This window comes from Maniola hyperantus, chromosome 19 (assembly GCF_902806685.2).
Source record: "Maniola hyperantus chromosome 19, iAphHyp1.2, whole genome shotgun sequence".
NCBI lineage: Eukaryota > Metazoa > Arthropoda > Insecta > Lepidoptera > Nymphalidae > Maniola > Maniola hyperantus.
The window spans coordinates 2,561,628-2,584,556 of record NC_048554.1 but is presented as its reverse complement, the minus strand read 5'-3'; the positions used below and the strand labels follow the sequence as shown (position 1 = coordinate 2,584,556).

Here is a 22,929-nt window from a genome sequence, read left to right as displayed (position 1 = left end):
TGCAACTTGTTTAAAAGGATGGATAATTTTTTTTGTTTATTTTTAAATGTTGCGACATTTTGTTAATTGGTAGCTTTTTATGTAATGGACGGCTTGATATTTAGTCCAGGACTCCAGGCTCATTTTTGACAGCGCAATTAAAGTAGGACAAAAAATCACGTTGCATTTCATAACTAGTAAAATCTTTCATCGGAAACTTTTGTCGGTAACCTTTTCTAACTAGTAAAATCGTATTTATAATGTCCTGTCTTTTCCCATGGATTTGCCAAAAAGAAACGTTTTTTTATATAAAAGCTGAAAGTTTCTCTGCGTATTGTCGTCTCCAACACAGGGAGGAACGTTTTTTTAGTTTTTTGTTTCGATCATGGTGGCTTTGGGAGATAACAGGTAATAAAGGTGTAAAAAATCTTACGTCGAAGTATAAAATCTTTTTTTTTTTTTTTCGGAATGGTTTTAGAAATCACGTCATGCATTGCCAGACACTAAGTGTCTTGGCAACACCCTGCCAGACACCCTTAAACTTTCAAACTAGAACAGCTTTTATAAAGCTGGCTGTTAGTCCATAAGTATGCCTAAAAATATAAGTAAAAGCCAATGTTCAAACATAACAATGAAGGTTCTAATAATATAATACGATAGGTATTTCTTTTCACATTTGTGTACAAGGAAGTAGTTACTACGTTAACTTAGTTTTTAAAGATATAAATACTTGTGTCACGAAAAACTTCACTTACCGAAGGAGGCCAACCACGTCTTCCGTGCCGCAATTATAATGTTAATATTATTACTATTGTACTAGCGGGCCACCCCGACTTCGCCCGGGTTGAACAATTATCTTATACCCACTAGCGACCCGCCCCGGCTTTGCACGGGTAGCTTATTCAGAATAATTAAATGATGCAGAAGAACTATACAAGAGGGTGCAAAGGCGGCCTTGTTGCTAAAGCAATCTGTCACAGGCAACCTTTGCTGAAATAATTAAATGACCAGAACGCGGAATGGTGCACAAAGAAAAATTAATACCTAGCTTATATAGCCTAGGTTTAATGGAACTGCCACACCCCTTCCAAGTTAGTTTACCAAATCAAATCAAACCAAATCATTTATTCAAAGTAGGTACTATTGAAGGTACACTTTTTGTCAGTTGTTGGATTTGTAAGATGAAATAGTGGTAAAAAATTAATTACGTAAACTTAAAACTAAAGCTACACCCTATAGGTTTCTTGACAGGCGCGACAAACAGATAGACAACAAAGTGATTCTATAACGGTTCCTTTTTTCCTTTTTGTACAGAACCCCTAAAAAGTTCCCTACTTAGATTTCCGCAGGAGATGAGGTCAGCCGAACCGCAGTTATAATGTTAATGTTATGATTGTATTGTTCCAGTGTTCCCCAATGTTCCGGCGGCGCCCGGGATGCCCTGCGCGGGAGAGGACCGTAAGTGCTTCCTTTGTTTTAATTTAATTGCATCGCAAACACTACTCGGTTATGAGGTAGCGATGGGCGAGTTTTAATCGAGTGACTCGAGTTACATTGCTAACTCGTTCGAGTAGCTTTTGTTCTGTACGCTTAGTATAAGATTTCACGTCTCGCCAAACGCTGCTAGAATTCGAGAGTCGAAACACAATACCGTCAAAGTAAAAGGGACCTAAAGAGCCTTGAATTGAAGTCGAAAATTCAATGCCACTGATTTTAATTTCGCAACGTTTCCGCTTGGAGCGCTGGCTGTAGATGTATAGACAAACTTGAGCTTTAAAACAAAGCTGTTAAGATCCATTTTACTATAATGCGGAAGGTTTTCGTCGACACTTGAATACTATCATCGTGAGATATCAAATCTCATACTAAGCGTACTGACATTGAGACTGTTAACGAATACGAGGGTAAAAGTACAAGCTTAATTTGCTACAATCCGCCAAAAAATCTAAATATGTATGGTACAGCATGCGATGCACTGACCCTCTTCCTACTACTAAAGAAGCAGGAGAAGCAAGCTAACTCAGTGTTCAACACTGAATGGTAGCCACCGAGCTTATTTGACATTAATTGGTTCTACATAATATCTGCTTCACTGAGTGATACTAAAATAATTTGTGGTAGAAACCCTTCAATAGATTATAAATAAATGTCAAATGAGCTCGGTGGCTATCATTCAGCGTTGAACACGGAGTTAGCAAATCACCTCGCTGCGCTGGTCAATCCGCAACTGGGTGCTTCGCATGAGAAGTATGATTATATTACCTCTCACGAACGTTGATAGACCTCAGCGTTTAAGTAAATGTACCGTAACTGCTTGTTTAAAGCTCTACTTCATCCATATATCTACAGCCAGCGCTCCAATCGGAAACCTTATGAAATTAAAATCGGTGGTACTGAATTTTTGACTTGAAAGAAAAAATGTACATCATGTCATACAAAAAAAAGATCTGAATTGAGAGCCACCTCCTTTTTAGAAGTCGGTTAATCAAAGGTCTTTAGGTCCATTTTACTCTAACGTTATTATAATATGACACTGAAATTCTATCAACGTTAGTGAGACGTAAAATCCTATACTAAACACACTGTAGGTAGTGTGGATAGTTCAACCGAGTCGAGTCGAACTCTATTGACTCGAGTTTAAATAAAAATACTCGGCCCATCTCTATAATGAGGAGCCTTTAAGTATTTACTCATTGAAGGAATGAGAGTCGAAATACGGGGATTGTAGAATAAAAGCTTTTTAGTGAAATGAAAGGGTTGAAGTGTTTAACAGTGCTTCCGCTACAGTCGAATACGGTCAAGTTACATTTACTTTCATTTTATTATATTATATTTTCGTTAAATTTTTTTTTATATAGTAGGTACCTACTTTTTGAAACAATATGTACAGTACGCGACAGAAAGTAATGTACGTCGGCCTTTAGAATGACATTTTGGCTTTGTAGAACGTTGTCTCTGTCACTCATACTTATACGACGTTTTGTCAGTCTCAACGACAGAGACAATGCTCTACAAATCTGTTATCTCCTTCTAAATGTACCTATGTCAACAATTCTATTGGTGGGCTTATAACTCCATGATTAAATAATGTGAAAACAACACCAAAAAGTTCATTCTCATAACAAAAAACAATACGTAGGTAGGTACACAGGTTTTATAAAACACCTCAGCCTGTGTTTCGTATCATAGTGGGATGATACTCGAAACAAACTGGCGAGTTCAGTTTGTGCTTACTGCTTACCGACACCCTACTGGAAACGAAAAAGATACACAAAAGTAGTTTTTTCAATGCCAGTTTTCATGAAATGCATGCATGAATTGAATGAAGTATGTAGGAATATTTTATTGTACACTAAAAGAAAATTAATACAAACAACACTAAAATAAAAAACATAAAAAATAAAAGGTACAATTGGCGGCCTTATCGTTTTAAAGGGATCTCTAAAAGGCAACCCTGTTGCTGGGGATTTAACAATTTAGGATGTACGTGAGTTATCAACACATTTTCACATTTGTATTGGCATTCCAAACTAGAAGTAGCAGAAAATTCTTTTGGCGATTCAGGAGCACTCGTTAAAGTTTATTTGAATAAAAATCTATTCTATTCTATTTCATGTGTAAGTAACTAAGACGGTCTGCTTCAAAAATATAGTCAAAAACAAAGGCATCCTGAATTTTATTAGTAAAACATCATTAATTGTCGCACATTCAACATTGAAAAAATGTTCCTTCAAGTGCAAACGAAGCTTAGGTAAAAATGGTGTCTCAAATAACGCTTGGTACTTCATAGAATGTGTGTATATACAGACATATAGGTACACATAGTATGTTTTACTTATATTTAGAATACAACACCATCTACCTCTATTATTCTTCTAAACATATCCACCACGTAACACTTGGATTCTCGCCACTGTTGCGCTAGTCATAACGATCATATTCGTCTGCACACGATGCAGTTGGCTCGAAAATTTCTAGGTGTACCTACGTATTTATTATTTAAAGGGACTTTCTAGGTCAAAGTCAACAGTTTTGCGCTTTAGGTGTACACTGCACATATTATACGTATGTGTTACGTAGAATATTTATCGCAATTAAAATTTTGCTTTCCTTTGAATTCCATTTTGTTGCTTTAGGTTAGGCAATAGATGAATGCAATGATTCTACTAAGAAAAAAGTCAGTCTACCAACCTCTTAAACAAAACATAAATTCTTATTTTCAAAATTCCATTTCGTCCAGTCTAAATCTAGTGATATCCTTTCCCGCAGAGAACATTATGAAAGGGATAGCAAAACATTGTGGCTAATGTGCTAATACTTAGGGTCTTGGACTGTAGTCATAAAACGATGTGATTTTTTTACAGTGGTAGTTAATAAGTCCCAACGACCTAAATAGAAGTTTCCTTTAAAAATAATACCTACAGATTTTCAAATTCAAGCATTTTAACTGGAATCGATAAATCATCGACAATCGTACGAATTTCGTATAATTCGATAAGATATCGGATAAGGCTGATAGGCGGTAGTCGGTGCCATGCTTTGTCCGCTCCATGTCTTGTTCTTTGGACATCGTGAAACTTATGACAGGTGTTTTTATTTATATCGATTCTCTATTTATTTATAACTGTATTCAAGAGTTTGAACTATACAGTTTTTTTTTTATTAGTGTGTTTAGAAGCTGGGTGTACAAGTAAATATTTTTTGGCAATATTATGATGACGTTAATAAAATGGCTTGGGTATATTTGAGGTTTGTTTAGCGCTACTGGATCGTAACTTCGTAAGTTATGTTTTTTAATCGGGCATTTTTATCTTTGAAACCAATAACGTGTACAATATACAGGAGTTAAGTTACCTACTTTGAAATTGTAAGATTAATACGCCAAAAAGTCAATAATCAAAAAAAAAATCAATAAAAGAAAGAGTAAAATTAGTAAGGCAGCCTGTTCATTGCAGCGGAGTTGAGCTGAGCCAAACGGCAACGTGATTGCTCAACCTATCAGGTTTTTTGAGAGGTGACAGATATTATAACTAATAAAAGAAAAAAAATATTCGACGGCAAACCTTGTCTCCGTTCCGTTTCAATGGACAAGTAGCCTTAGATGCAGTGGTGAGTTTCTACATACTCGCATAAAGTTCACAAGCGAAGAGCTTCGATCAAAAACTTGTTGGTCGGAAGCAAGCAAGCTCATGAATGCTCTTTTTGGCTTGTCTCATATAACTCTTCTATAGTAATGTTCTGAGGTCAGGTAAAAAGAGTTTTGGATAAGAGTGGACGGGAAATGTCTTCGCATAGGTGTTATACTTTCCTAGTGCACGGGAATATGAATGAAATAAATTGAAAGACGAACCAATCGCATGTCGGAACAGACACCCGCGGCATTGTCTTACTTCGGCACAAATTGATCAATAAATTACCCACTGCGCAGGTTTAAGATCAGAGTTCTTTTTACCTACACCATCTGTAGAAAGAGAACGAATAAGCAGAACCACAACATGATGAACCAATCGCATGGCGGAACAGACACCATTGCCTTTACTTCTTCGGCACCAAATTGAACGATAAATCACCCACTGCGCAGGTTTAAGGTTCTTTTTACTTAACACCATCTGTAGGGGGAAAAGTTTTCAAACGAATAAGTAGAACCACAACTTACTGGACTTATGGCAACATAACTTCAAGCAAATTATTCCACTTTTTGCACTTAACATTTTCCAGCAATTTATGATAGCGCAGCCCCAAATGTATAAAAAGGTCGTTGAATAAAGATAAAGGCTAACATTTGTACCGTACGGTTGCAGGCAGCATCTACAGGCGCGGCGCGCGGCGGTGGCGGAAGCTTTACCGAGTTAATGGACACATATTTCAAGCCAAACGCTTTAATAGAGTGAGTATCAAGAATTATCTCAAATATTGTGCTACTTTCTAAAGAATATTATTTTCTTGTCATAACTAACATTTCCTTTCTAAAGAATATTATTTTCTTGTCATAAATTTTAACATTTCCTCCCCTTTTGCTAATGAAAATTTATTCTGGAATCGGGAATGGTACTTACCTTAATATAATGTTTCGTTTATTTTTATGTATCCATTCCTTACAAAACAAAATCAAATAAAATACTGCTGTGCATTATTTCACAAGGTTACAGCGACAGTACTATATTACTATTCATTGTTCGGGGACATATTTTAAGCCAAACAGTGGAGTATCAAGAGAATTGTCTCGAATACTAAAGAATCTTATTTTCATGGCATATATTTTAACAGTTCCTCTCTTTTGCTAATAAAAAATCATTCTGGAATCGGGAATACTACTTGCTGAATAATATGCCGTTTTATGGTATTCTACAGGTTACAGCTGAAAATCAGCGCTGTATGTTCTTGTGCAACAAGCCATACAGCATAATGCTGAGCTGGGACCCTTTTTCGGGTTGTGCCACACATGACAGTTTGTTTAGGCGCTTCTTTTGCTTGATCTCAGGTGGAAGAAGCGCCGGAACTAGCTCTTAGTTTTAAGATGTGTGGGACAGTTATGTAAATAAACGTCTTTTCTTTCTTTCTTCTTTCTTTCGTATTCGTTCCTTACAAAATAAAACGGCGCAGTACAGTATTGAGCGGAGGAATATTCGCTCACTAGGTACACGAATGTTCGAAGTTATATCATTATTCATTACAAAAGTAAGCAATGTAATTTTATTAATCGTCGGCTTAACGTACTCACTGATGTAATGAAATGAAATGAATTTATTTATTTCATGTAGGACAGGCTGTGCTGCTTACCTACCAGCGCGGTTTGGAAAGCAGATTATATAGCAGGATGTACCTATAGCTCGAATCTGAGCTGTTACATTACAAGCGAATGCTCTGGATCAGTACGCACCCTTAATCTGCCTTTTATTCATTTCAGCGAGCCTTTTGTGCCTTCTGTCAAGACCGCATCTGGGGCCTTGGGCGGCAGGGCTTCAAGTGCATCCAGTGCAAGCTGCTCGTGCATAAAAAGTGTCACAAGCTTGTACAGAAACCTTGCTCCAACGAGCACGTCGATCCAATCGAAGTCAAAGACGATGCGAATGGAGAAAGTACACTCGGTAGAGCTTCCTCTGTTAGGTAAGTGTCTGCCGGCCAGCTGATTCGCCAAACAAAACTTTCACCGTATCCCGAATACCAGGCCAGCTTATTTGCCGAACTATCGTATGCCAGAACTGGAATCATTTGCCGAATCCCGATAGTGTGGCCGTACCACTAGGAAAGTCGAGATGCTACCCTATAATTTTTTCTTCAACCTTCTTTCTTCCTATCAACTTTTATATTGCTTTTCGTAATTGTATGCGTGTCTAGTTGCTATAATAATTTTTTTTTTATTGAAACTTTATTAGAGTCCTGCCTGTGGTCCCACCAAATTAAATAAAGATCGCTATGTAAACTAAACTAGAAAGTTTTCCAGTAAGTACATTCGTATTTTAGTTTCATTCAACAGTAACTATGAGTAATCAAGTTTGTCGGACTTTGTCATCGAGTCTATAGGACTACCGAGTCTATCCATTTCTCTAATGAGATTTGAGTCTTAATGGAATTAAAGTCGGTTGTGCTTTCTTGAAAAATACGTTAGCATAATTATTCAAATTAATGAAGACAAGAAAAGAATGAAGTCTTCTAAAGAGTATAAGCCACAGAAGCTAGACTAAAATCGTTTTCTGGGAATAATTTACTTAGTGGACTTTGTTTTTCATTATTAGGTGCAAATCCCATAGGTATTTTAGGTGAGGCCTATAGCCAGCTGGTTTTTAGGTTTATAACAACAGACTAACCTCCGTATTTCTATGTAGAAATAAAGATTAAAATAGGGGTACCTACTAAATGCTGCAGGAATATGGCAGAAAAAAGGACCAAAACTTATTTTTATCTATTTTTTATAATGTGTAGGTATGTATTAATATTAAAAAAAAATTAAAACTCTAATAACTAACACCACACTCTCAAAAATACTAAAATAAATAATGCATTTCAAGATTACTTTAGGATCAAAACGGTTTTGTTAAACTACACTGCACTCGGTACGTCCATTCACGTAAACAAACAAAAACCCTCGGGTAAATACCTAAACATGCAAAGCGTGAGACCCTGTTAACGGTCTTAAAATATACGGCGATGTACAGTTTGCGACAGGTCAACATGGCAATCGGGCTGGGAACGCCTCCGTGCTAACCCAGTGCGGGATAGCGCGGGTGTGCGGGGCATTCTCCCGCCTCATACCCCGATTGCTATGTCGACCTGTCGCGAACTATAGTAAAGCCGGGACCAGATATGTATCATTTGCCCGATCCGATCACCGACGCGTATCATGATCGCTCATGTGGACGTGTGACGATACGCAGTCATGATACGCGGTCTCGATACCACTGTAACACGATACGCGATATGGACCGTTCCATATCGAGTCGGTTTTTGTCCGATCAGCAAAGGAGATACGGATGCGATTTGATCAAGAGCTGACACAGAACTGGGCAGTTTGATACGCAATCATAATAGTATGATCCCGTATAAGCTGAAAGGCGACCATATTCCTTCTACATCAATAGCGTCCATATTGAGATACGAAGCTTGATACGGTATCGTACCGTAATGATACAGTGATACGGATGGGTTGATCAGATCGGGCAAATGATACATATCTGGACTCGGCAGGTATGTCTACTGAACATGACCGCTTTAAAGACCCAAAATAAAGATTTTTAAAGAATTCTATGAAAAAAAATTTTGCTAAAAGCTTAAAGGTTTTGAATTGTTGTAGGTCTCGCGCGGAACCCGAGCCGCCATTACCGGAGACGCCGCCGGCGCCCCCGGCCCCCGTCCGCAACGAGGACTTGGAGCCCGGCTCGCAGCGACAGTACTCATTGGATGACTTTGAGCTCATCAGAGTCATAGGTCGCGGATCATATGCCAAGGTGCGTTTAGAGCTTCCGAGACGGTCAAGCGATTTGACGTCAAGCACGTAGATTTGTTTTACTGGATCAAATGCTTGACTCAAGCAAAAATCTCAGCGTACATATGCATTTGACTAGTATCGGCTAGTGTGCTTTACCAGTGGCTCTACCGCGGTTGTTTGACAGCTACAATGTCACGATCGCAATCATCTCTGATTGGTTAATGCTCGCTCACTATTGGCCACAATGCATTGTTGCAACAAGAATCGCACAAATTCAGCCAATCAGAACAATTGAGATTGTAATAATGATTGATGCAGGTTTTAGACAATCGCCCTACTGTTTGCGAATTGCATCACGAACCTTTTTTTTGATAATCTCGTAAATGTGAAAACTTACACTTAAATATGTAAAAAATATCTGGATAAAAAAGTGACAAGTACCTTTTTGCATTTAGTCATTCAAATAATTTGCGAATATAGTTAGTCGCAGGTATTTAATTGACTTGCTTCGACAGCAGTGAAGGAAAACATCCTAAGGAAACCTATCAATCCGCACTTGGTCGGCGTGATGGACTATCTAACCCCTTCTCATTCTGAGAGGAGACCCGTTCTCAATAGCAATGGGTTGATAATAATGATGATGATCGTGTTCACAGGTGCTAATGGTAGAACTAAGAAGAACAAAACGCGTATACGCGATGAAGGTGATAAAGAAGGCGCTAGTGACAGATGACGAGGACATAGACTGGGTGCAGACTGAGAAGCACGTGTTCGAAACCGCTTCTAACCATCCCTTCCTGGTGGGGCTACACTCCTGCTTCCAAACGCCCAGTCGACTGTTCTTCGTTATTGAGTTTGTGCGTGGTGGAGATCTTATGTAAGTGTAAACTTTTGTTGCTGCTGTTTGTCACCAGTACGCTTAGTACGAGATTTTATGTCTTACCAACGTTGATAGTATTTGAGTGTCGAAACACTTCCGCGTTATAGTAAACTGGATCTTAAACTCCTTGTTTTAAAGCTCAAGTTTGTCTACACATCTTAAGCCAGCGCTCCAAGCGGAAACGTTGCGAAATTAAAATCAGTGGCATTGAATTTTTGACTTCAATTCAAGGCACTTTGGGTCCATTTTACTTTGACGTTATTGTGTTTCGACTCTCGAATTCTAGGAACGTTTGGTGAGACGTAAAATCTTATACTACGCGTACAGTAAAGTAGCGTTTTCACGGATCGACCTGGGTAAAACGACTTGAAACGTTTGACAAAGTTGTTCTACAAAACATGTTTACAAGTTTTGACGCAGTCGAAATCAGCATAGATAGAAGAATGTGGCACAGCATTTAGTTAGCAGAATTGATTGCAGCCAAACGCTAGTCTATAAGTTTAAAAAAAATTAAGTACGAGTATGTCCGACCGCATATCTGATCGAAGCCGATTAATCGCCAAAACCTTGGTCGATGCCAAAACCGAAGCCAAAGGTTTAATAATAACCTTAAGAAATTCTGGTCAAGATTTTTAGTTTATGTGGACTGTTGTCCTAACTAACTTGTCTTATATGATATCACTTCGAAATAATATCAATATCGCCTCTTCCATTGGTCTCTCGAGCATTCGTAATTTTGTTCAATTTCTTGCTAAAAACTCTCGGCTTCGGCCAAAACTTCGGTGCATTTCGACCGAAGCCGAAGGTGATTTACTGCCCGAAGGTGGTCGAAGGCCAATGATCGCTATAAATTTTTGTAATGTTTCCGCAGGTTCCACATGCAGCGGCAGCGGCGGCTGCCGGAGGAGCACGCGCGGTTCTACGCGGCGGAGATCTCTCTGGCGCTGCATTTCCTGCACGAGCGCGGCGTCATCTACCGCGACCTTAAGCTTGACAACGTGCTGCTCGACCACGAGGGACACATCAAGCTTACTGATTATGGCATGTGCAAGGTATGGCCTCGTCTCAGCCATATAAACAACTTTTAGACCTGAAGTCAAACAGTTTCTTAACTTCCTGTGAAAACTGTGAGCATTCAGACCTTATTGTCAGTATTCGTTCAATTCATCGTGCATAAGATATCATTGAGTAAGCAGTTCAATTCGTGAACCAGATCAAAGTCAAGTCAAATAAAGATCTATAAAAAAAAATTGAGTTGTTGTTTACCTGAATATGACAAGCAAGACTTGCCGTTGGTGCCGATTCACGATTTATAAAAAAAATATCAAAATGATGCTACAAGGAACCAAAAGCTTAATTTGTTATGATCCACTATTTCGGTGGATTATAGTAAATTAAGCTTTTGGACCCTTGTATATCATGGAGTTCCGCAAAGTAACACCTGCTTCTATACAACAAATTAATGTTTTTGTATTTTCAGGAGGGCGTCCGGCCCGGCGACACGACGTCGACGTTCTGCGGCACGCCCAACTACATCGCGCCGGAGATCCTGCGCGGGGAGGAGTACGGCTTCTCCGTGGACTGGTGGGCGCTCGGCGTGCTCACGTACGAGATGCTGGCGGGCAGGTCTCCCTTCGACATCGCGCACGCGGCCGACAACCCTGACCAGAACACTGAGGACTATCTGTTCCAGGTGACTCTAGAAAACATCCGATTAGATCGATTGTTTAGTATTATATTAGCCCATTCTATTTGCTGGGACTATTTGAACGAACTTTTGCTGTAATAAAGCTTTTGGCTATCAATTGCCGTCTTTCAATGTCGGACCAGCCCCCGGTTATTCTTACACAATTGGGGGGCAGTTTTGGTCGCAATTATCCATGCCACGACCACGGCACGTTTATTTTAGTTTGATACATATTTAAATAGGCCACAATCTTAAGAATCTCGTCGCCTTTCGCTCTACATCCGTCTTATAGGTAGGTATTTTTTCGTCAAAAAAATTAAGAATATGCTCTAAAATACCTTCAAAAACCAATCAGTTTTTGTAAAAACTGTCCAGAAATTCCTTAAGAATTAATTTCATTATAGATAGACAATCTATAATGAAATTAATCATTTCAGCTCAAACTTTTATATATTCTGTTAAACTATCTTATTTTTTGTGTTACAGGTGATCCTAGAGAAGACGATCCGAATCCCTCGCTCGTTATCAGTGAAGGCCGCGTCGGTGCTGAAGGGATTCCTCAACAAGAACCCAGCGGAGAGACTCGGCTGCAGCGAGAATGGGTTCCTGGACATTGTCAATCATCCCTTCTTTAAGAGCATCGACTGGGAGATGGTAAGTGCAATTTCTATTTAGACTCTTACTACCGCACTCAGAGTCGCTTAATCGTTACAAGCGACTCTGAGTGCGGCTGTTATATTCTGAAATATAAAAAGGAGGAGTTTCCTCAGAAAAGAGACTATCTAGAAACTACTAATTTTTGTCTTGGATAAGTTAAACAACACAGGCAAAATTCATTTTTTTTCGTTTGCCAACAAATAATTCCGTCTACACCTTTAGTTCGCGACAGGTTGAGATAGTAGTCGGGGTATGAGGCGGGGGGACGCCCCGCGTGTTCGTTGGTCAGGTGTGCGTGTGTGCGGGGCCGATTCCCGATTCCCGACTTGTCGCGTACTCTAATTACTGGCAAACCGGCATGCTTTATGTACTGTAGCAAAAATGAATACCTAATTCATTCATTCATTATTATAAATGCGAAAGTGTGCACGGGTGCCTGCGGGCGCGCGCGCGTGTGTGTGTAATCTACGCAGGTGAAGCCGCGGGGACAACTAGTAAAATTAATATTGGTTTCTACAAACCGACTAACTTCTCTTTCAAGGTTTTCCAGAACGCTCTTATCTATAGGATATAGGTGTCGCGATCTTTTGCCTCTCGCGCTTGTGTCAAGACCTCATCGCCTGTTTCTGTTTTCAGTTGGAACAAAAGCAAGTGGTGCCGCCCTTCAAGCCGCGGTTGGAAGGCGAACGCGACCTCGCGAACTTCCCGCCAGAGTTCACCGACGAACCAGTGCATTTGACGCCCGACAATGAGTCAGTATACAAGATTATTCACAGATTTTTTCCCAGACAGGGTACAAGTGAAAGAAAATTCTTCGCTCCTGTTGGTTTTCCCACGATACGTCCTTATGATCTTTTACGAAGTCTTTCAGTCTCCGATGTTAACGCAGCGTAGCGGCACACTATATTTCAATCGTACTCGACTTAGGTATATGCGTTTGCGCGTTGCGTGTATGTATTACGTTTAAATATGCATCAAATAACCTTTATGACAACCGCATATTATAAGAATTTTTTATTTAGAAAACTTCTAATTCACGCCGGGCGATCAAGAAAATTTTCGTCGTCAGGTTGGCATACCAACATCCGCAATAAGTTCCGACGTCAGTTTATGGGGTCTCGTCCAAAATATACAGCAGAGTGACTTCAAGCGCGCGTATGTTGATACTTATAATATGCCGGTCTTAAGGTGAGCTTCCGTGAGTCATGGCGAACATTATGGCAGACACTGAAGGCGTGCTACTTTTTGCTCGTTGGCCTAAAAACTGGCAATAATTTGTTTGTTTCCAGCACTGTGATCGCGGACATCGATCAGTCGGAGTTCGAAGGCTTCGAGTACGTGAACCCGCTGCTCATGTCGCTGGAGGACTGCGTGTGACAACACGCCTGCCGCCTGCACTCGCACCATCTACACCCGCAGGTATATCTTCTATGTATAGCTGACTGACTGACTGACTGACTGATCTATCAATGCACAGCTCAAACTACTGGACGGATCGGGCTGAAATTTTGCATGCAGGTAATTACTATGACGTAGACATAGCTAAGAAAGGATTTTTGAAAATTCAACCTCTAAGGGGGTCAAATAGGGGTTTGAAATTTGTGTAGTCCACGCGGACGAAGTCACGGAAATAAGCTAGTCCATATATATAAAAAGAAAAGCGCTGACTGACTGACTGAATCAACGCACAGCTTAAACTACTGGACGTATCGGACTGTTTGACATGCAGATAGGCTATTATGACGTAGACATCCGCCTAAGAAAGGATTTTTGAAAATTCAATCAGAGGTAAAACAGGGGTTTGAAATGTGTTAAAAATATCGAGTAAACGAACCGGTCATCTGATGTTAAGTGATTACCGCCGCCCATGAACATTTGCAGCACTAGAGGAACCGCCAATTCGTTGCTGACTTTTAAGGAATTTGTCGATTGTAATACTGCCGAAGGGAATCCCATCCCACCTTCAAGGAAAGAGTGAATATGCATCTTCTACTAGTCCTCATCATTGCTTTCTATTTCCAACGTTAGCAAATTGTACTCACCCTACTGACTTATATACGGTTCTCCCCGTCAGGCATACGGGTACGCGCCGGACTCGTCGTCGTCGGACTACGACTCGGTGTGCTCCGAGCTGCCGCGCAAGCCCACGCTGCTGCAGCACATGTTCTGCCTGCCGCTCAACTGACGCTGACGCACACCTAGCACCTAGCATTAGGCTACACCACGCTACACTACACACTAAACTACACTACACTTACACACAACACACAGGCGCTGTCCTGAGTGAACGACTGTGTCAGATCGAACGATAAGAATGACGGCGAAGCATCTTTATAATCCTTCTTATAATAAATGCAAGTGTATTAGGAATGCCCTTACTACCGAGCAGAACCAAGAATAAACTCGGTAGTTATTGCAATATTCAGTTTACAATAATAAAACAATTTGATGTACCTACCCATCGAGCCGGACCACATTATTTGGTTGGTTGAGAGGCTTCGGATGTGGTTAATTACAACTTACAACCTTGCCTGCAACAGGGTAACGGATCGACGTGATTTGTTGCGTGGATATAGTTAAAGATCTGTGCCCTGTTTATCAAACATTACAAGTCTACAAGCTCACAAGTTACAAGAACTTTTTTACAAACTCTTGTAAATTATGTTTATCAAATAATTTCACAAGACTTGTAGGAAGTTACAAGACTTGTAGAACTTGTATTTTTAATTTATACACTTTATTTTTGCTAAATTGCAAAATAATTTTTCAACCGTAATAAATGTCGATAAAATAGCAATTACGGTACCATAACTAGTCAAGTTATTGTTAAAAATAAAACTTTTTTTCAAATAATTCAATTTTGTGTTAAATAACCTATTTGTAAAACCTATTGCTTCTTATTTTATTTACCTACCTACTTTTATTTATTCTATTTCGGTACACCAACAGGAAGTACCTACACAAAAAGTTTAAATTAAAAATAATTCATTATTTTTCATGAATTAAGGTTAGACTTAAAATTTGGAAAAATAGATAGACTTTAAAAAATTTCGCTACCTATTCGAATTACACCGCAAAAAATGGCGAAATCAGATGCGAAAGTTACAATTATTCTTCAATTAAATAATTCGTGACAAAAAAGATATTTTATTTGGCGCATTTACTGATAAATTATCTAAAGACCAAAAAATAGCAGAGTGGAAAGAGATACTATTGCTATGTCAATCGCTTGGACTTGTATCTACCGAAAAAGATTATGCCAGCATACTCGTATGTATATGAGACACGTTTTGGTCAAATTTAAAAAGAGCAACATTGATAAGCTTAATAAAATTACACCTTTGAATTATTTTATAGTTATTTTACCTATTTCTACTAGGTACTAGATAATTTAATTATTCTATCATACTTGCATACAACTTTTAAAATAAATTAAGAGTCAACGGAGGCTCTCCAACTTTTTCGTTACAAGTTACAAGCTACAAGCTACAAAGGCATTTTTGATGAACAAAACCACAAATACAAGTGTGAAAAACACTTGTATTACAAGTGATATTACTTGTAGCTTGTAGTTTACAAGTGTAGTTTTGATAAACGCATTCTTGTAAAAATGCACAAATTTACAAGAGAAATGCTTGTAATACAAGACTTGTAACGTTTGATAAACAGGGCACTGGAAAATGATATGGGCCATTTTTTATCCCGGTTAAGAGTTCCCACGGGACTTTTAAAAATTTAATCCTACGCGGACGAAATTTTCATTTTATCATTATTAAAACTCATCTTTTGATATGATGCGAGTCAATAAACAACAAAAAAAAATATTTAACTAAATAAATCAGAAACTGTGGCTAATTCCGTTGAACTCAATCTCTAAACTATCTACTAATGCTGCCTATCCTTTTCTGCGGGTAGCATTACGAAAGGAATAGCAATAAATTCTAACCTGGTATGACAGATTGTGTTCAATAGAATCCACTCATTGTCTGTCAAAAAGCTTTCTTTTGCACTCCGGTGCACGTCAGATTTTTTTCTGACAGACAATTACTAATAATAACATGCGACTGACTGACTCAAAATGTTTAACATTGTTCACACAGGTCGGCGTCTTTCACACACACTTACACATTACACACACACAGTAACTATCGACATGAAAGGCCGCAATTATTATGTAAGTGATATTTTATTCTCTATTTATCATTCCTTGTAAAATATTATTTTTGATAGTAAATTGTATGTTATATAAAGTGGTACAGATGATCTTAATTAAAATTGCTCCCTTCACCAAAACTTTGTAATCAGAAGTGTAATATTTTAATTTGGAATATCTACGTGTCGATGGTCACTATACAAAATTTGCACCGCATTGCATTTAAGTCTACCTAGAAAGATTAATATGTGTCACATAATCTACATATTTAAAAAATCACAAATAATAAGTAACGTCAAATATTTTTTCTACTATTGTTCGAATAATGTTATTACAAATAAAGTGTATTCGTAAAAAAAAATTATATAGACTTATTATGATTATGTTTAATGTATAGTTTCAAAAAAAAACAATTTATTTTTACGAGTTTCGATTGTGATTCATTGGTGATTAAATTCAAGTGTACCATAATTACTTAAACCAAAATTTAGTACATCTCATTTTTATTCTATTTCGGTACCTTCGAAGTATATTCGAAAAATTATAGGAAAAGTTTAAACTTAAAAAACTTAATCGACGCCTGGTTTATGTCTATGGCACAGATTATTATTATAGGTAAACAAAGTAATCTGTGGTGAATATTAATAATTCACCACAATATTCACCAGTGCATTATGCACATAGGATACTCACAGAGTACAGCGCTGCTAACTCCGGAATCCCTCTTCAATATTTTTCATTAGATTCTGGTCCACCTATACTACTCTAATTTTTTTTGACATAAATCAATCGATAAAAATACAGAGGTTTTTTTACATTAAAAAAAAGAAAAAATCTCAAAAATTCCAATTTGTTTCATACTTCTCCCACATCAGAAGTGGGATAAATAAACTGAAATTAAACTCTAAAGGGGCTTGCTTGAATTTGCCACCAGTCACTCTCAAGTAAAAATCGTATGTTATTAGAGTATGACAATTGAGTATTGTTTCCGATTTTGTATTAAAAGTATAATGAAACTGTGTATAATGTATTAACAAAAGGAATCCTATAGATCTTCCATGAATAGTGAAATAACTGTGGAATTGATGTGGCTGGTTTGCGATCTATATTGTTTGGTGCTGAGTTTGTGCGCGTCTCGATAACTACAATACTAATCAAAACGGGTGCAGCAAATGTAAAATGTATGATACTTGATGATATTCGTCTGAACATATGATATTCGACTTTAGTGGGTTAAAATAAAGCGTATTTTAAAACTATCTACCTATTTCGGGAAATGGCTACAATTCATGGTCATTTCACCTGATATATTATAAGAGAATATTCGATTAAACGCTTCTAAATGTACATAATATAAGTATATAATGTACTATACGAAATATTGAAATATTTAATATTTGATATTGTATATTTAATATTTGAACGATCGTGTAGAATATTCATAAAGAAAGATATCGTTAAATATCTGATGCGTCACTATAAAGCTCATTTCACACTATGGAATATAAATTATATTATATCCCGTAGGTAGTGTGAAATGAGCTAAAACAAATATACAAAAATATTTTATGTTAATTTTCTTTTTGATCCAAATATCAATGACATTTGCCTTTGTGCCAACTGCCATAATTAAGGGAATGATAAAAGTTACAAACAAACATGCGATAAAAGTGTTTAAATTATTATAAATTTTGTTAAATATTGACAAATGGGAAAAAATGTATACAATCTCTAAAATTTGACGCATCATATTAGGTGCAAAATTATTATGATTATAATGCCTTTCGGAAAATTTATTAAAATTTTAATGATTAGAAAATAAAATATATACAAAGACGTACGGGTCACTGTAAAAATTCTCTATAATTTTTGTAATATTACAAATTACAATACGTATATACTATACTAGGGTATAAATTAAATCGAATAAAAATCTATACAAAGATTTTAACGAATATTGGGGGTATATTTAAAAATTGTTTTCGAGCAATAAATTGTATTGTAGTAGTTATCTTTTTGGAGACAGGCAACTGCTCAAAAGAAGGCACGTAAGGAATTAACTGTAGTGAAAAAATATGCCCTGGACCTTACTTCTTATGAAATTTAAACCGAAACCACGCTTCAAACTCAGATTCAACGAACTCTTGGTACAAAAATCTTGAAATAAAATCACAAAATACAAAAGTTTGTTGTTTGCGTGGTTTAGTTTTAAATATCATAATCGAGTAAAGGCCTCTATGGAGCAGGTAGTAATCAAATTAGATTTCCCTAGAAGCCTAGATATAAGCTAGATTTGTAGCTTCATTGTTCGAATAGATTATGAAGGAAAGTGTATAGTCAATGAAAAAGCATGTCAGAGGCCGAGATTTATAGAGTTTACTTTGAAATAGCTCTAACTTTACTTAAGAGTTAAAACGAAATAGATTTATATATATTTTTCCTCTCTGTCTCATTTAAACTGAAACTGAAGTTTAAAAAAGTCTAAGTACACACTATACCTCAGCCTTAAATTGTAAACTTTCTCCGATATAAAAGAATAATTCAAGATAGCGTCGCGTTGAAACTGTTTGCCTCCGGCTCGGCCTTAAGATTGCGCCAAAGAGAAGTGAAATTCGTCACGTGACTTTGAATTGTTTTATTTATTGGCTTAGTAATACGAACTAAAATCTAATAACTTTAAATAATTTTTTGGGGTTTATAATTTCTATAACTTAAAGGTACAACTGTACATTTCCAAGCTGTTAAAATTTTTGTTTTGTCGTCGATAAAAAAAATGAATAGTAGGTAATGTGTAAAGTTCGCGTTGAAAGTTGTAAAGAAGATAATATTAGGTAATATATTGACAAAGTAGGTTATTACAAAATCTATATAAAGGATTCCTAAAAATGTTTTTATAATATGGCACATTTCATCCTCATGCTCCTTTGTAAATTGTAGTGAGTACTCATATGTTTAGCTGTATGAAAATTATTTTTAGTAGCATTTCGAGCGACATTCCCAGAATATTTAAACGATTCTTAAGAACTAAGAGCACCTCAAATTTAAAACTGTAGTTTTTAGCACTTTGCTAGCACCAAAACAAAAAGAAATTATCACTTAATATTTGAGGTGCGCTAAAAAGGCAGCGTTTTAGTATTCAGTCATAGAAGAGTTAGGGCGGAAACATACTTTTAACAAAATTGCTCTGAAACAACCGACCCATCGTCGCTTCTTCGGTCGTCGAATTCTGCTCATATTCAAGACCAATGTTGCCACATGGTGCTTTCTGTACTAGATAGTAAATTTTTTGATATTTCAGTAACTATTTCATAACTAGTGCATAATCTAGCACTTTTTTAAAAATTCCTTCCGTTTAAAACATATTAACAACACTGACATTACTTCTTACATAGATTATTATCGTATGCATCTAAAATTATTGTTTACCGTATAGACTGTGGCAGCACTGCATGCCATCCCTGTTCTGTTTTCATGTTTACATGACAACAGGATAGCCTATGCCTAGCGATTTCAATGGAAAGTAACAGAGAAATATTTTTCAAAGGGAAAAGAAATCCCGTATTGCTCTTCCAAATAATTTTATATAACGGTTTTTTTATAACAAAATTAGCCCTATCTGGAGCATTTTCGAGATTGGTTTAGTGCGTTTTCTAAGAAAACATTTGGCATCACTGCTCAACACACGTCACAATTCCTCCGGTTTCACGTCGTGTGTTAAAAGTATGTTACTGCCTTTGGAATCCCATGTTAACACGTTAAAACTCTTATCAGGAAAGGAAATACATAATTCCTCTTGTATTAATGTAAAATATATTCCACTCCCTAAAAGTAGTATCCAACTTCTTCTTTCGAAGCTAAATATTTAAAAAAAAACACTCGATTAGGTAGCCAACGAATTTTATAAAATTAACGTTTAAATAAATAAAGAAATATATAATGATAATAATTAATAAGCACTGAAACAAATTTAAATCGTGTATATTAAATTAACAAAAAAATCGTAAAATCGGTTACCGGTATATTATTATAATAATATATTACAAATTATTGTTAATGTAGATGAAAAAGACTTTATTATAAACTCGCGAGCAATGAATCCGGTTCGGTCCCAAAAGTGTACAAAATAAAAACCGTTTTATAACTTTGATTAAATAAAATTCATAAATATTGGAAATCGTTTCGAAATACATATTTAAGTATGTATTGAGACTAATATATTTATAATATATTTTATTTCATTCAATGTTTCGGAAAAAAATAAGGTTTTTGTGACGGACCCGGACTCTGCTCTTTGCAAGTGTATTTAATTAATGTATTGTATATCGGATCATTGGCGGCGGCTGTGTCCACAACTATTCTAAATAGTGCGTAGAGACTATCTATTAGACATTTTGCACCGATATCGATATTAGATATGTTTCACACGCGCGTCGATTCTTTCCGCTCGATATTGTATCGTATAATATTATGTACGGTCGCTACTGTTATACGTCGTGTGTATTGTTACCCTTATGTTTGTTTCGTAGATGTTGATGTCATAGTATAACCGAGAGGCCTTATTCGCTATGCCATTCAAATCGTAACACACTTGTAACTGCTATTTTGATGTCAAGTGTCAAAAAATCATAAAATGCATTTCGCGCATCTCGCGAACAAATAATCCGGCTCAATCGTAATCGTTTTTATTAGTTCAATAATTGACCCGGATTCTTTGCTTGGGAGTTTAGTTGCAATTTCAATGTAATAGAGACAAGGCCTTTTATTATTTGCGTCGTTGCGTTGCCTCTAGGCCTGCGTGTAGAAACTTTAATTTTAAGTATTTAATTAGTATTTTGATACTTTTAGGTATTAATTAATTATTATTATTAATTGTTTAGTTTTTAATTACTTATTAATCATTCCATTGTAATTGAATTCATTCTTGCATTGTTATTTTTCGAAGCGACATCACAAAGTGCTATGTAAAATCTTTTTAATAACAGTTAGATACTATTAATTGCAATCTTTTTTGATAATTAAAGTCACTTTAGGTAGATATATTATTTTGTTCTAATGTTTTATTTAAATTACCAAACATTTTTTATAGTAATAGATAATGTAAAGAAAAGTACTAACTGCATGACAAAATGACATTAACAATTGTAAAAGACGGACACGTACTTTTAACATACGCGGCCCTATAAAACTAAAAATTTTTTAACGATGCGAAATTACTATTTAATTTATTGGCAGTATTGTAAGTGACCAGAATACAAACGTGTTAAAATGCGAAGTAAGGCCCGGACGTGCTTAGTGTGATTCTGGTCATAGTTCTTGTAAAAATGTCGCGTTACATGTTAAAAGTATGTATTTGCCCTAATAAACTCGCGATAAAGAATCCGGGTCGGTAATTAAAATAAAAACTATTATGACCGGGCCGAATTTTTTGCTCGAGTGTTTAGGTTATTTTTAAAGTTACTTCACAAAACAAGTATAAATTATAGTTAGCTTTATTTTTAACAAAATATTGTATTTAGTTTTGTTTGTTCGCTGTAGATCACTCGGTTACCGAACCGAGGCCTAGGGTCTATACACACATTTTTTAGGTGTCTTATTTAATTTAATTTGTATGTGTATTGTAAAACACCAATATAAATATGATTGTAACTTGATACGATTTCTCTGTGAAATGCTTGGTGCGTGGATGTCGACGTATTGTCAAATTAGACTGGTGAACTTGAGGTACTGTACTATTCTATGCTTAACTGAAAATAAAGAATGATTAATCTGACACCAGCTTTTATTTACATTTATTATAGGTAAAGCTGCGACGTAAAAATTTCGATGAGAGTCGAATTCGGCGAAAATTGTTGTGGGGAAACTAAATTTACTTCGTTTTAGACTACAGTAGAGTTTTCGACGCTTTATGCAATTTTTTTATCAGTGTGAACGCGGTTCTATAAGAAAAATTTAAGTGCAAAAAACTTTCGTCTTGGCGTGATGAAAAGAGCTTATTCTTAATATCCACCCTAAAGAGCCCGCCTATAGGGTGTATGTATACTCTAACGCCTAATACGTTATCGTTTATGGTTACCCCCATTATTTTTATTCCGGGGTGCACACGTTTCCGAGTAAGATACACTATATAGGATGTAACTTACTCGGATGATTGTTTTAAGGTGGAACAAGCGAATGTACGCAATTTTAACGTAAAAAAAGTTCAAGGGCGAGTCGGACTCTCACCACGAAGCGTTCCGCACCATCAGATATAGCACTGAAACAGGGTCTTGGACTATAGTCATAAACGTGATTTTTTGTATAGCGGTAGTTTATGGGGGCTATTCATAATTAACGTCACCGTTGTACGGAAAGCGAATAATGACGTAGGAATGCGTATTTTAAAAAAAATTTACTCAAGAAATATTTGCCAGCAGCACGCCTTTTCTAGCGTATACAGCGTATATTTCCAGCGTTTTAATGGAAATCTAAATCACTAGGTGCCATCTTTTCGATTAGTCTTGTCTTCGTAGGACCTAAATGATGTGAATTATAATTCATAAAATTTAGCGTCATAAGTAAAGCGGAAAGTCCTTGAGTGGAGACCGCGTTTAAGCAAGCGTAGTGTGGGACGCCCTCCAGCACGATGGACCGGCGATATAAAGAGGCTG

The 22,929-nt window shown here is 36.8% G+C and overlaps 1 protein-coding gene across 6 annotated transcripts in view; it reads left to right on the top strand.

The window, feature by feature from the left end:
- The window catches only part of aPKC (protein kinase C iota type), a 269,251-nt gene extending 247,199 nt beyond the window's left edge, over positions 1-22,052 (top strand). For all 6 annotated transcript variants that reach the window (XM_034978789.2, XM_034978790.2, XM_069504908.1 and 3 more), the window contains 11 exons: positions 1,387-1,437; positions 5,781-5,866; positions 6,887-7,086; positions 8,771-8,924; positions 9,562-9,782; positions 10,657-10,837; positions 11,266-11,478; positions 11,959-12,126; positions 12,766-12,881; positions 13,419-13,548; positions 14,204-22,052. In XM_034978789.2, coding sequence (XP_034834680.1) covers positions 1,387-1,437; positions 5,781-5,866; positions 6,887-7,086; positions 8,771-8,924; positions 9,562-9,782; positions 10,657-10,837; positions 11,266-11,478; positions 11,959-12,126; positions 12,766-12,881; positions 13,419-13,506 — 1,478 coding nt within the window. In that variant the 3' untranslated portion in view covers positions 13,507-13,548; positions 14,204-22,052. The remainder of the gene's footprint in view (positions 1-1,386; positions 1,438-5,780; positions 5,867-6,886; positions 7,087-8,770; positions 8,925-9,561; positions 9,783-10,656; positions 10,838-11,265; positions 11,479-11,958; positions 12,127-12,765; positions 12,882-13,418; positions 13,549-14,203) is intronic.
- The last annotated feature ends 877 nt before the right edge of the window (positions 22,053-22,929 follow it).